General features: G+C 49.6%; 1 protein-coding gene across 2 annotated transcripts in view; it reads right to left on the reverse strand.

Moving 5' to 3' along the window:
* MNT (MAX network transcriptional repressor) overlaps positions 1–12,714 on the reverse strand; it is a 45,337-nt gene that overhangs the window by 27,556 nt on the left and 5,067 nt on the right. For both annotated transcript variants that reach the window (XM_064468261.1, XM_064468260.1), the window contains exon 2: positions 614–1,190. In XM_064468261.1, coding sequence (XP_064324331.1) covers positions 614–1,190 — 577 coding nt within the window. The remainder of the gene's footprint in view (positions 1–613; positions 1,191–12,714) is intronic.

The following is a 12,714-nucleotide window of genomic DNA, read 5'->3' on the forward strand; positions in this document are numbered from 1 at the left end:
AGGAGAAGGCAGAGTCTCCACCAGCCAAAGTCCTTAAGAACAAGTTAGACAAACACTAACCTGGAGCAACTTCTGAATCACAAGTCCTGTCCGAGAGTGAGGACATATTAAACAGCCTTCAGTCGCTTCCAACAAGCAGGAGGCCCTCAGCACTTAGAGCACTAAGAAACTGAAACAGCAGCTAAGGTGATCTCTGTCCTGGGAAATAAAACCTCCCAGATCTCATCCCAGTTTTCAAGAAAGTTCCTGCAAGCAGCATTGCTGCACGATCTCCCTAACCAGTATAAGCAGAGATCTTTTGCCAAACATAATACCAGATGCCACCTGAGATCAGACAGGCAGTGCTGGGACTTGCTTCCTAATACAGTTCTGGCTTGGAAAAAGAAATCCTTGTACAGAATCCTACAGTGCGTAGTCAGGGAGGAAAAATAAAAAACACGAAGCTAAGAAACCCTGCTATCAAAAAACCAAACACATCCAAACATCCACGGGTCTTGGTATTTCTGATCTGACAACTCTTTGCAAAAGCAGTAGCTGCTCCAAGTCGATACAGCTTTTGGTACCATTTTTGTCTGGTCCCTCTCAGAAGCCTCCATACACAAGGTGCACTCACCCTCCAGGTCTCTTCTTCTGCTCATTTGGTTTCGTGTCGTCTGCTGGAGCCAGCTTCAGAGCACCAAGCTGCGGGGGCGCTCCCGGGTGCTGCAGGGGCTGGTGAGGCTGGGGCTGGATGGGCTGCTGAACCACATGGTGCTGGGAGATGGCCAGGACCGGCGCCGCGTAATGCTGGAGCTGCTTCGGGCTGCCTGACGGGGGTGTAGCAGCTTTTCCATCCGGCAGAAGTGGGCCCGGTGGCCTCTGGATGACCGGCGCAACTGAAGATGCTTCCTTAGTGACACTGGGAGTGCTTACAAGGGGCTGGTGGCGTTGTACGAGCGGTGGGGACAGGGTGGTCTGGGCTGCTTGCTGGGGGGGACTGGTGACAACGGGGATGGGAATGACTGAAATGGGGGCTGCTAGGGGCGGGGGCGGTGGTGGGGCCGGGGCTGGGGGGGAGACGGGCACCAGCAGTTCGCTCCGGGGCTCCTCTGGGGGAATGGCACTGTTCGCCCGCGGCACGCTGGCCTTGCCGGCCGCCTTCTGCTCCTGCTCCCTCTCCAGGCGGAGCTTCTCGTGCTTCTCATTCTCCTCTGAAAGAGAACACCAAAAGTGATTAATGGCCCTTCCCTGACCTTCCCCACCCGCAGTCCTCTAACCAGGCTGGTGACTGCCTGTGTTTCTGAGAGGGAAGCGGAGGCCTTGGGGGTAACGCAGCCTGACCCACAGTACGCACCATGCCCACAGCAGAACCTGCACCATGCTGCACCTTCCACTCATTGCCCTTTCGCTCCAGCATGCTCTATTTAAATATAAACCACGTGCTGCCCCCACATTCAGCCCTTGCGACCAAGCAGCAGAGGCGACTCCTGGCTCTTCTGCCATTTGCAGCAATCCTGACGTCTCTGGGGATGTCACAATCGCAGCAGCAGACGAAAAACAAGACACCACCCAAACAACCTCCTTTTCCCCCTTCCCAGCACTGCATGGAGAGAAATGACCTGATACAGTCACTTCCCGCTCCCAAGGTCCAAACTCACAAATCGCAAGGCCTTTCTGCCAAGGGCAAACATTACTGAGCTGAACAAGATTAATGGGCTTTCAAGAGCTGTGGCAGGACCCGGCCGGGAGCACACGCCCGCTCCTCGGAGGGATCCGGTGTAGGTGCAGGATTAGTCCCCACTTGCCCTTGTGCAAGCCCGCAGGGATGGACTCTGCACCCCAAGCTTTGCTTACTTCTACAATACCTTCCCAAAGCCCTCCCTGCTTGTGTCTGTAGGTAAACACACCACTGCACTCTATTGTATGGCAGAAGAAACCAATTCACAACAAAACATTTTCAATTCCTCCTTTTCCATTTTTAAATTGCCAAACAGCTATTGAGAATTTTACCTAGGAGCCCACCCTGGCTATGTGACAGCCCCAGGACAACACCGATGTTTGCTTCCAGGGAGGTAAAGACAAGCCCAGAGACCAGCCCTGACTAACAGCATCCTGGGAAGAAACTGTGCATTTCAGGATCACCTCCTAAACTAGAGCCAGTGTGCAGGAGACAGGGAAACCTTGTGAGCCAGGCGACCCCTGCTCCCAGTTCTCCCAGCACTGACCCTGGGCACCCAAAGACAGAGAGATAAACAGCAGCCACAGGACTGCAGCTGGTGGTAACCAACCACGCATACAAGGCAGGGCAGGCATCTTAGGTTGAAATACCCTGTATTTTATACTATCAAGTGTAAATCTTAGGTCAGGGGACTTTACACTGACACAAACCCATCAGGGCACTTCTTTTCTGCTGTGGATTTCATTCAAGCTCTTCAGCTTAACTTTGATGTGCGTACGTTCCTGTATGTTTTTAGAACACTAGGCAAAGTAAATTAAATCTGTGTGGCCCAACTAGCAAAATAAACCTCATTAAATGCAATCCAGGTCTCTGGCTTTAATTGTGTGAACACAGAACAAATGAAATTTATTTATACAAGTTCTGTGGCGCCAGTGGCCCCGGCATTGAGACATCTCACAGCCTTAATCAAGTCTCTCCAAATCCACTGTCCATGAAGGTCAGCAGATCCCATTCCTGACAGCCTCCAAGGAGTTGCAACAAAACACGGTGCACCAACAGCATGCTTGGAGCTATGACTTCTTCACAGTAATATACAAATATTTGGAAAATAAACCCTTACTTCATCAAGCAAGGGATCAGACAAATCACAGAATGACAGAATCACAGAATGGCGGGGGTTAGAAGGGACCTCTGGAGATCATGTCGTCCAACCTCCCTGCTTGAGCAGGTACACCTCGAGCAGGGTGCACAGGACTGCATGCAGGTGGGTTTTTAATATTTCCAGGGAAGGAGACTGCACAGTCTCCCTGGGCAGCCTGTGCCACTGCTCTGTACCCACACAGGAAAGGAGTTTTAACCCATATTCATGTGGAACTTTCTGTGTTCCAACATGTGCCCATCACCCCTTGTCCTGGCACTGGGCACCACTGAAAAGAGTCTAGACCCATCCTCTTCACACCCATTCTTTGAATATTTATAAGCACTGATAAGATCCCCCCTCAGTCTTCTCCAGGCTAAACAGACCCAGGTCTCTCAGCCATTCCTCGTAAGAGAGGCGCTCCAGTCCCCTGATCACCTTGGCAGCTCTCCGCTGGACTCTGTCCAGCAGTTCCCTGTCTTTCCTGAACTGGGGAGCCCAGGACTGGACACAGGACTCCAAATGTGGCCTCACTAGGGCAGAGCAGAGGGGGAGGAGAACCTCCCTCGCCCTGCTGGCCACAATCCTTTCCATGCACCCCAGGACACCGCTGGCCCCCTTGGCCCCAAGGGCCCGGTGCTGGCTCAGGGTCACCTCGCTGCCCCCCAACACCCCCAGGGCCTCTCAGCAGAGCTGCTCTCCAGCAGGTCCCCCCCAGCCTGTGCTGGTGCGGGGGGTTGTTCCTCCCCAGGGGCAGCACCTTGCACTTGGTCTTGTTAAATTTCATGAGGTTCCCCTGGGCCCAGCTCTCCAGCCTGTCCAGGCCTCGCTGGATGGCAGCACAGCCTCTGGTGTATCAGCTGCTCCTCCCAGTTTTGTACCATCAGCAAACTTGCTGAGGGTACGCTCTGTCACGCATAGTCTGGTATCCAGCCTTAGTGGCCAATATCAGGTAATTCAGAGGAAGCTCTAAGAAACATCCCGAAAGAGCCTGTCTACAGGAGAAGCTTGTGCTTGACCTAAATGCTGAAGTTAGGGCGTATATTTAGGAAATTCGATAGAAAAGCATGCATACTGCCACCTGGAATTGCCAGGTTACTCTCAAACCCCCAGTTATCTTCAAGAAGAGGCTATATTAAATACCACAAGTGGACAATGGGAAAAGGGCCCCCCTGGTAAGGCAACCTCACCAGCTGTGGAGCTGCCCAGTCCTCACACACCACCCGAGGGCCCTGCCACTGCTTGGGTACTTTCTCACCCAGCTTTTGAATTTGAGGGGTGTAGTGCAAAAGCAACAGAGAGCAATGAAAGGAACAAAACTCTTATTCCTGATTCTGAATGACCTTTGGTACATGTGATCGCACAGTGTCACCATCCCTGATTCACAGACAACGTGATTTCCTGAAGTTCCCTCCAGCCCAGGATTTCTACAGCATACACTGTATTTCCTCCAGCCTTCATTAAAGCACTTTGATCCAACTCTGCTTGCTGGTTGCCTGAACAACTCTGTCCAGAGCCACACCGGGCCTGCAGCAGAGCATCCGAGACCGCTGGGCAGAGGAGGCCAGCGAGCAGTGCCTGAAGAGACGGGCAGCGCGAGCTGCAGGGAAGGCAGCCCAGCGCCATACCTGCTGGCAGAGCGGGGAAGGAGGGGAACTTCAAACCTTACAGACCTTAGCAGCTCTAGTTCAACACTCAGCTGCAGCAACAGCCCAAACACACATGACTCATGAGACCAGGAACGAGGTCAAGCACTCAGCTGACAGGGTAAATACTGTCTAGCATCTACACAAGGAGAGAGCAACACCTGGATCGAGATCCAGCACTGGCTGCATCTCCAATCTCCGACCTTGCAGCACTTGGGAAGGCACCATGTGATGTGGAATGATTTCACATCCAAAGAGCACTTTTCCCATGGCTGCCCAAGACTCAGATCCAAAATTTTACTTCAACTCCTTGTAGCACCAAGTAGGAGGGAAAGTGAGCTCAAGATCTGACTGACTCCAAAATGTGAGGTTGTTTACACAGAAACTCAGAGTCTGAATGCAGTATTTCTCTCTTGTTTTCTCAAAATATTTCAAGGTAATTATCAACATTTCCTTAAAGGAAGAAGTAAAGCAGGGCAGGGTGGCAAAAACCCCAGCAGGAAACCCCTGACTTAAACAACATAAATCTTAGCTACCGACGATTTCAGCCTGCTTCAGCTGAACAACATTAATAACTAATAAATAAAAGCCCTTTGTCTGCAATTCTTTTGCTCCACTTTGCTGCTTGGTTTGCAGCCAGAGCCAATGCGATAGCCCTGGCACAGGACACACAAGGAAATTCAACCCTGGTGACCTGCTGACTAATCATGTTTTCTATGTGCGTTTTCAGCCACGCAGCCAGCGCCGGGGCAGCACAGGTAGCTGGCCTCTGGGAGAGGGAGAGCATCCCGGGCGCTGACCCAGTGCCAGCCCCTGCCGGCCACACGCCGGACGCAAGACCGTGCAACTTCCACACAGGCGTAAAACCGCACCCTGCCGGACAGGAGGGCGGCAGCAGCAAAGAAGTCAATTAATGGAAGCTCCTGGCACTGCCTGAGGTCTGATGAGGACAGCAGAACCTGCCCATGCTGAATTCCCTCCTGTACTGGGTCCTGGAGCTAACGTCACAATAGCCAAGGATCCAGAAAGGAGACCTGCAGCTGAGGTCTGCACTGATGGCAATGCTTTCCAGCGCACGAGCAGGAGTCGGCAGTACAATTCCTACAAGTAATTTTCATTCATCGAGGAAGCCGAGAGAACAGGAAAGTAAGCTTGCAAGCGTGCATTACTGATCAAAAATATTTATGTAAATGTCTCTGCGAAGCAGGTGCAGCCCTCAGGCTGCTGACAAGCTGCCAACAAGACCTTTGGTGTTGCAAATCTTAAGCTCCCTTGAGCTAAAGAGTTTATTTCAAGGATTTTTTAGCCAAAATCTGACACCAGTGAGCCACTGTCCTCTGTGTCTGACTCATCCACAGGCGAAAAGCAACCAGTGACCCCTCCCATCACTGGGAGGATTGAAGGGTCTCTAAGCCTTCTCTTCCTAACACACACACCCCTTCAGGACAGAAATAGTTCCACCGAGCTATGAAGATCTCTGTCTCTTGCTCACTTTGTACTCACACCTTGCAAACAAACTCCAGACACGCTTTAAAAAAGGCCCCCTAGGGCTCTTTGTTTTTCCATATGAAATAAGTTCGCCCACTTTCCTTCACAGATAGAGATAAAACCAACGAATGGTAACTAGCATGCCGTGCGCTCAGACACGCGCATGGCTCATTCTTTCACGTGCAGTGCACTCGCTACATGAGCTTCTGCAAGCCCAGAATGGAAAAAGCATGCAAGGCTTAGGGCATTTTCTTGGGCTCACAGGGACAGCTGAACCGGAAGGTGCGTACCAAAATTATGTGTAATTTCCACTCCTTCTTGATGCTTATCAAAGAGACTGAAGACCGAATAAATCAAGGCAGCGAATCAGCCCTGCGAACCCTCACGGGGTTAGAACTGCAACCAAGGCACGAGGGGACAAGGAACCTCACCCTGCCCACGCCACACCACCTGCCAAAAGGCCCACATCACAAGAGCGGGGGACCTCAGCTTCCCGCCTGAGCCACCGAGGCGGTACACCGTAAAGGAGGACGACAGCAACACCAGCAGCAACAGGACGGAACAGCAAATCTTGTCACAGGAGGACACAGAAACAGGGTCAGCGTTCCTGACCGGGGACTGGTCTATTTTAGGGCCCTGATAGTCCAGGAAGACACAGTGCCAGGCACTCTTAACTTTGTTACCTAATAATCTGCTGGGTTTAAATTTATCTCCTCCCTTTTGCCTGCCCTAGAAATGCCACCCATCTGTAACGGCAAGCGCTGCCAGCAAAGGGAGCAGCCGTGCAGGCAGAACCGCACGTGCCTCCTGGGCCCGCAGCGTGGGCCAGCAGCAGCCAGGGTACGTCACTGAGCCTCCCGCCTAAGCCGTGCTGCAAGAGCACTACATGAGCATGCCTTTACGGTATTTTAATGCCCTTTTTAATGCTCCTATTTAGTACTAGGGACACTACCAGTACTCAGAATTTATCAACGGCATGTGCTTTGCATAATCAAGCATCTTACCTCAAGGACCCTCCCTAGTACAGAGAGAGATTTCTTAACTTCATGAACAGTTAGGCAATGGCAGTCTGTGGTGTAATTTTCTGAATAGTTTGAAGTGTTTCTCTGAATCATTCAATGCTTCGGGGAGCTTATACTGCACACTATGAACCATTACAGATCTGGAGAAGAGTGCCCTGGATTTCACCCGCACCAGTTCTACAGCAGCATCACCCAAACCAGTCACTCCTGGTTCATACCACGAAAGTGCTGGGGACAGAAAGAGTCTCCAGATTTTCTCCATTCCTGAGGCTGGCCTGGCTGCACTTGGGGAGTGGGACAGCCACGCTGAGAGGAAGGGCAGGCTGGAGCCTAAGGTTGATTTCTGTTTCTGCAGGTCCCAGACTCTGCAGGGGAGAACCAGGAAAGGGAAAATAAGAACCGAGTCAGCAGTACTGGAGACCAGTAATGCTCAGCCTGAGCCAGGCTAACTCTGAGTCATAACTAAGGCTGCTGACACAAGAGGCTACGCCAGCAAACAGCCGCTGGTGCTTTCAAGTGCTTAGAAACAAGCTGAAAGACTGAGACCGCTTTGAAATTGTGACCCCTTTCCCTGAACCCCTCTGAATTTTGGTTGACAACAGCAAAACACAGGCTCAACTTCTCTCTCCCATCTTTGCTAAAACCACTGTTTAGTGTCCATCCCTTCATTTATGTCATATCTGTAAAAGCAAAGGAAAATCAGCCTTTACATAAACTATCCCCCCTTAGTACAAACCAATACAGACCATTAGTGGTTTCAGCATGATGGGCTTATCTGTAACTCTTAAGAATCACAGTGACCTCAGCATCCAAACCTGAAATAAATTATAGAAATGCCAAGATGATCCTCTTGCCTGATAAAATCTAGGGTGCAGACATGCTTTATTCCTACTTTATGAAGACAGATGGCTTACAAGGAAGTGAGTATTTCCCTTCAACAAAACCATTTTGGCTCCCAGAATGGAGAAAGGAAGGTGGGAAAGACCCTCAAGAAATCTTGTAGTTATCTCCCAAGCCCCAAAGAATCAACCATAACTAAATAATACCTGGCAATGTTTCTCAAAGCAACAGCCCTCAAATCTCTACAGAAAATTTACATTGTGCTTTAATTTGCTATTCCAGTGCTTAACTGAAACCCTGAATCAGCTCCAGATAGTCATTTTAGCTGCATTTTAGTTACAACTAGCTCTTAGTGGACAGAAGAAAGAAATAAAGGGCCAGGATTTAGCAGTACTACAAAGGAAAAGAAAACTGATCAAGACTGCTGAAAAGACAAAACCATCACAGACAGCCTTACGTACACACAGACCACCCCAGTGCCTTCAAGCCGTAAGGTGCCGAGCATGCCGCGCGCCGTCTCTGCTGCAGCACCGAAGCTAGGCAGGCTGGACCGATGCAAAACCCTTGCTGCACCTTTCTGCTAGGGTCAGTATAAAGTGCAGAAAAGCACTGGCTCTGACAGGCGGAGTGGCCACCAAGAGCGCACGACTGACTACTGACTCCACTCCATCGTCTGAGGAGCTTCACCTGGGCAGACAACCAGCAGAGCTGTTTCAGAGACGCTGTATCAACACTTTTCCATTGGGCACTGGCACTTTTAAGAAGGAGACAAAGTAATGTGTTCTGATCACCATTATTAGCAAGTTGAACACTTCTGTGTCACAATTTGGAGCAAAAAGCGGCACTGACGACAGGCAGGATCCAACCCCACCTGCTCCGTCGCACACGAGGAAACTGCTGTCTCCCCTTCTGGCCCTGGGACAGGGTGACACACTGAAGTCCACAGAAACATAGCGAATGATGACGTGTTTTAAACGTACTGGTTGGAGAAGAATGGTAAACATGAGCTGATTTAATAAACCATATTGTAAACAATGTACTCTTAAAACAAAACAACAAACCCAGGTACTTGATGTGCCCACAGAAGAGACTCTGAGACCCCACTTCATCCACCACTTGCAAGCAGGTCTCAGACTCTTGGGATACAAGCGGTCTGCTAACTTTTTGAAGTCAGACAACACACCACTTGTATTTTACACACGCTAGAGACTGAAGCAAAGGCAGGTTAAATGACTTCAAGTCACACACTGAGTCATGGCAAAACCGGATCTGTCGGATAATTACCAGCCTGTTAGGTAAGCATATTTGCTCGACACCAGTTCACGTAACGTTCCTCGATCCCCGTGACAAGAACAACAGCCCAGTGCTGCACCTTCATCCCAGGGCTGTGCCAGGTGTCCTTTTCACAGGCTGCTCACGCTAGTCAGCTCTCTTCTAAAGGAAATGAGAGGAAATGGGCAGACTACCCTTCAGACTCCTATCTCCGCACTTGAAGAAGAAACGGGGATAAGCATCCAAGGGTATCTGCCCATCAAAGCACACTACACGTGCACAGGATTCGGAAACTTTCCTTGATCACCCGAACTGGCTGCACCAGGGCAGTTATCCCTGCCATCTCTGAATTCACACGGACATTGCTCTCAGTCACAGAGCAAGGCTCTTCCCAAAGTTAACATCTAACTCAGAGTCAGCGTGCCAGTACCCCGAGAGGAAGAGCAGGTTCTCGGAGCAGGCCACATCCTCCTCCAGCACACAGCACAGCATCCCTGTGATCCTGCCCACCTTCACAACAAAACCCTTGAACTTACAGCATCCTCTGCTGATGGTCCAGGCACACACTAGACGTGTATTCCTCATCAAAAATACTTTGTATGGTCTTTGTTCGCTCAGCTTCCTGCAAATTGACAAGAACTCAATCTGCATCACACCTAAAACTACAACATGTCCTCACTAGCAAGATCCTGTCATTTGGCCATTGCAATTTTAATCAGAAAGAACAAAGCTAATCAAAACCAGAATGACAGACTTGTTTGAACGCTTCAAGCTGGCAGCTGGCAGCAAGAGATTTTCCGGAGTGAGATACCTGCTCTGCCTGACTGTCTGACAGCACCCAGATCGTCAGCTGATCTACATGAGGTGCTGCCGCATCCTCTCAAACCTCTTGTGGCGATGTGACGGCACTGACGTGGGGAGTCGACTGAACCAGGGAGTATCTTGTGCTGCAGTAAGAAAACCTGGTGTATTTTGAGCCACACAAATACTCAGAGATTGGTCCAGAGACTGCATGAGCAAGGATGCACTTCTAACAAGATCAACTGGTGTATGAAGGAATCAGAGTCAAGACTACAACCCGAATTTCATACAGTGGACATCAAATTCAGATGGTCTGGTTCATACCATGTGATTTTAGAAAGATGGGAGAGAGCGCTACAGAAGGAAAATTAGTTTGATCTCTTTCCCAGCATCTCTCACGAGCTAAGGCTCACTGCCTAAGCAGGACCAGCTCCCATGTTCCTTGCTGAGGTCACTCCAGACAGTCTCTCTCTCTCCCTTGCCTCCTCTACATACAGAAATACAAACACACCATCCAGGGACACTGGGAACCCCAGTATCAGCTACAGTGCTCAGGTACAGTTCCTGGTAGCACTGTGTTATGCACCAGGCATAAAGCGTGTGCTAACACACGGCACATCCATCGCCTTCTGCAGGGTTATCACCACCCCGTAGGCTCTCATGAGCTACCACCAGATACACACAGAACCCTGAGCACAGAAGCACAGAGGAAGCAGCTTTATCAGAAGCTGCTACGAAAAAGATCAGAGGCCAAAGCAAGGGCAGGGTAAGCCCAAGAGAATCTTTAACTAGCAAGTAGAGTGAATTGTACCATCTGCAGTAAGACAGACCTGATTTCAGCGCGAAACACTCCTTATTCATCCCTATCCCATCCTCTACAATGCAACACAGGCAGCTTCCAGCCAGGAGACGTGATATTTGGTGAGCCTGTGGCTTTCTACGCTCTAATCTCCACATTCAGCTAGACAGGAGATGGGGAACCAGAAAGCTCGACTTTACTTCTTGCCTTACCAAGGCACAGCTTTAGGTAAGGCACTTCACATCCCTGCACCTCAGCTCTTCCACCTGTGACCTTTCAGAAGTGCTGCAAATTCAACTAAGCACTGTCCCTTGGTGAAATACACACTTAATGAGCAAGTGGAAGGGAATTTTGCCTTTTTTTTTTTTTTTTGGCAAGGAAGACACACAAACTCTATACACTGTATTTTGTATTTCTATTATCGTTCCCTTTCTAAGCATACCCGTACACCCGTACGTGTAGAGAAGACAGGTGGGGATGAAGATGGGAATCGAAGGACAATTTATATGGAGCTGTACTTCTTCTCTGAGACTGCAGCTGTACGTGTGCCTCTGCCCTGAACTGGAGCCCCCAGACCAACGCACAGGCTAGGCAGCCAGCGCGTTCCTCAGTACTACATATCTCAAATACCTGGAAAACAACAAGTTAAAACCAAAGAAACTCTTTCATATACTGAATAGGATTACACTGTGGGACTGTCTGACACAAGATACCAATGCGAGGATCAGAGCTCTCTTCAATTTAAAAAGGACAAAGAAAAAAAGTTTTTATGTTTATATAGCCTTGTCAGGTATTGGGAATTTCAGCATTTTATAAACAAAATTCAACTGATGTGCCCCACAGTACAGAAAAAGGCATCAGCAGGGTTAAGGAAAGCAGATTCCCAACATCCAGCCCTGTTGTTGACCTATGTCAGCAGTGCTGCTTCACAAAACAATGAGAGAAAAAAGTTTCTTTAGCAAATCAGGAGATATGAATTGTGCAGACAACATCAGATTTGGCAGGGGTCCTCCACTGGAGCCACTGTGACTCCCTCATCCTCCACCAGCAGGCCCGATGGCCTACACCAGGTTTGCACTCATCATAAAGGAAAAAAAGGGGAAAAAAATAAAGGAAAAGGTGAGCACAACAGCTAGTCCAGCACCTGAGTAACAAGACAGGGTAGGATTACGTGAAGCAATTATTTTCCAGAAGACAGCCTATGCAGACTCAAGAAAGTGAGGCTTGTGTTCATGTCTGGCAGACCTATTTCCACCTGCCACTGTGGCCCTGGCATGCTCCGGGGCTCCAGCAGAGCTCTTGTGTACCTGGAAGCCTTTGAAAAAAAGATGAACACCACACTATTTGTCAGGAGGCATTTTAACTTCTCCTGAAAGAAATCCAGGTGGATGTGGTGCCTGCAGCACGCCAGCGATGACCGAGGACATGGCCACAGGCACCCAGAGACACGCAGGACACGGGCGCACCCTGAGCTGGCCAGACACAAGCCAGCTCTGGCCTAAAAGCTCTGCAGGGTTTCTGGAGATGTGTCTCAACATCGTTTTGATGAGACCTGTCAAAAGACCCCAGAGGAGGACCACACCGAGCACAGGACCAAGCCGTGGCTGAAACATGGATGCTGGGTGTGAGCTGGTCCTCTTCCTCACCCATCAGCACTAGGTGGGTGGCACTACAGCCACAGGAAATTTTTCTGGTCACCACACATCTTGTTATCAATCCCATGCAGTTAAGATGTGTGCCAAAATGGCACTTGGATGAGGCGGGAAAGGCCAGGACTACGCTTACTGTTCAGTCACCATCCTTGCTGGGAACGTTGGAAAAAATGAAAGGCTATCAACGTAACTGGGCAGCATCAAGCAAAGCAGAGGGAGCACGCTGAGTGGGTTGTAGCCAAACATCTATGGGAAAAACCCTAAGAAAACAAATATTAGTTACTTGCAATTATAAATAAATTTGGTTTTTTAGATCATGAAACATTCTTCGATTAACCTAATTTCAAAGAAATCAGCCACTCTCTAACTCAAGTCAAATGTCTCTGGAATTTGCAAATA

Source organism: Phalacrocorax carbo, chromosome 17 (genome assembly GCF_963921805.1).
Source record: "Phalacrocorax carbo chromosome 17, bPhaCar2.1, whole genome shotgun sequence".
In the NCBI taxonomy this organism is placed as follows: Eukaryota; Metazoa; Chordata; class Aves; order Suliformes; family Phalacrocoracidae; genus Phalacrocorax; species Phalacrocorax carbo.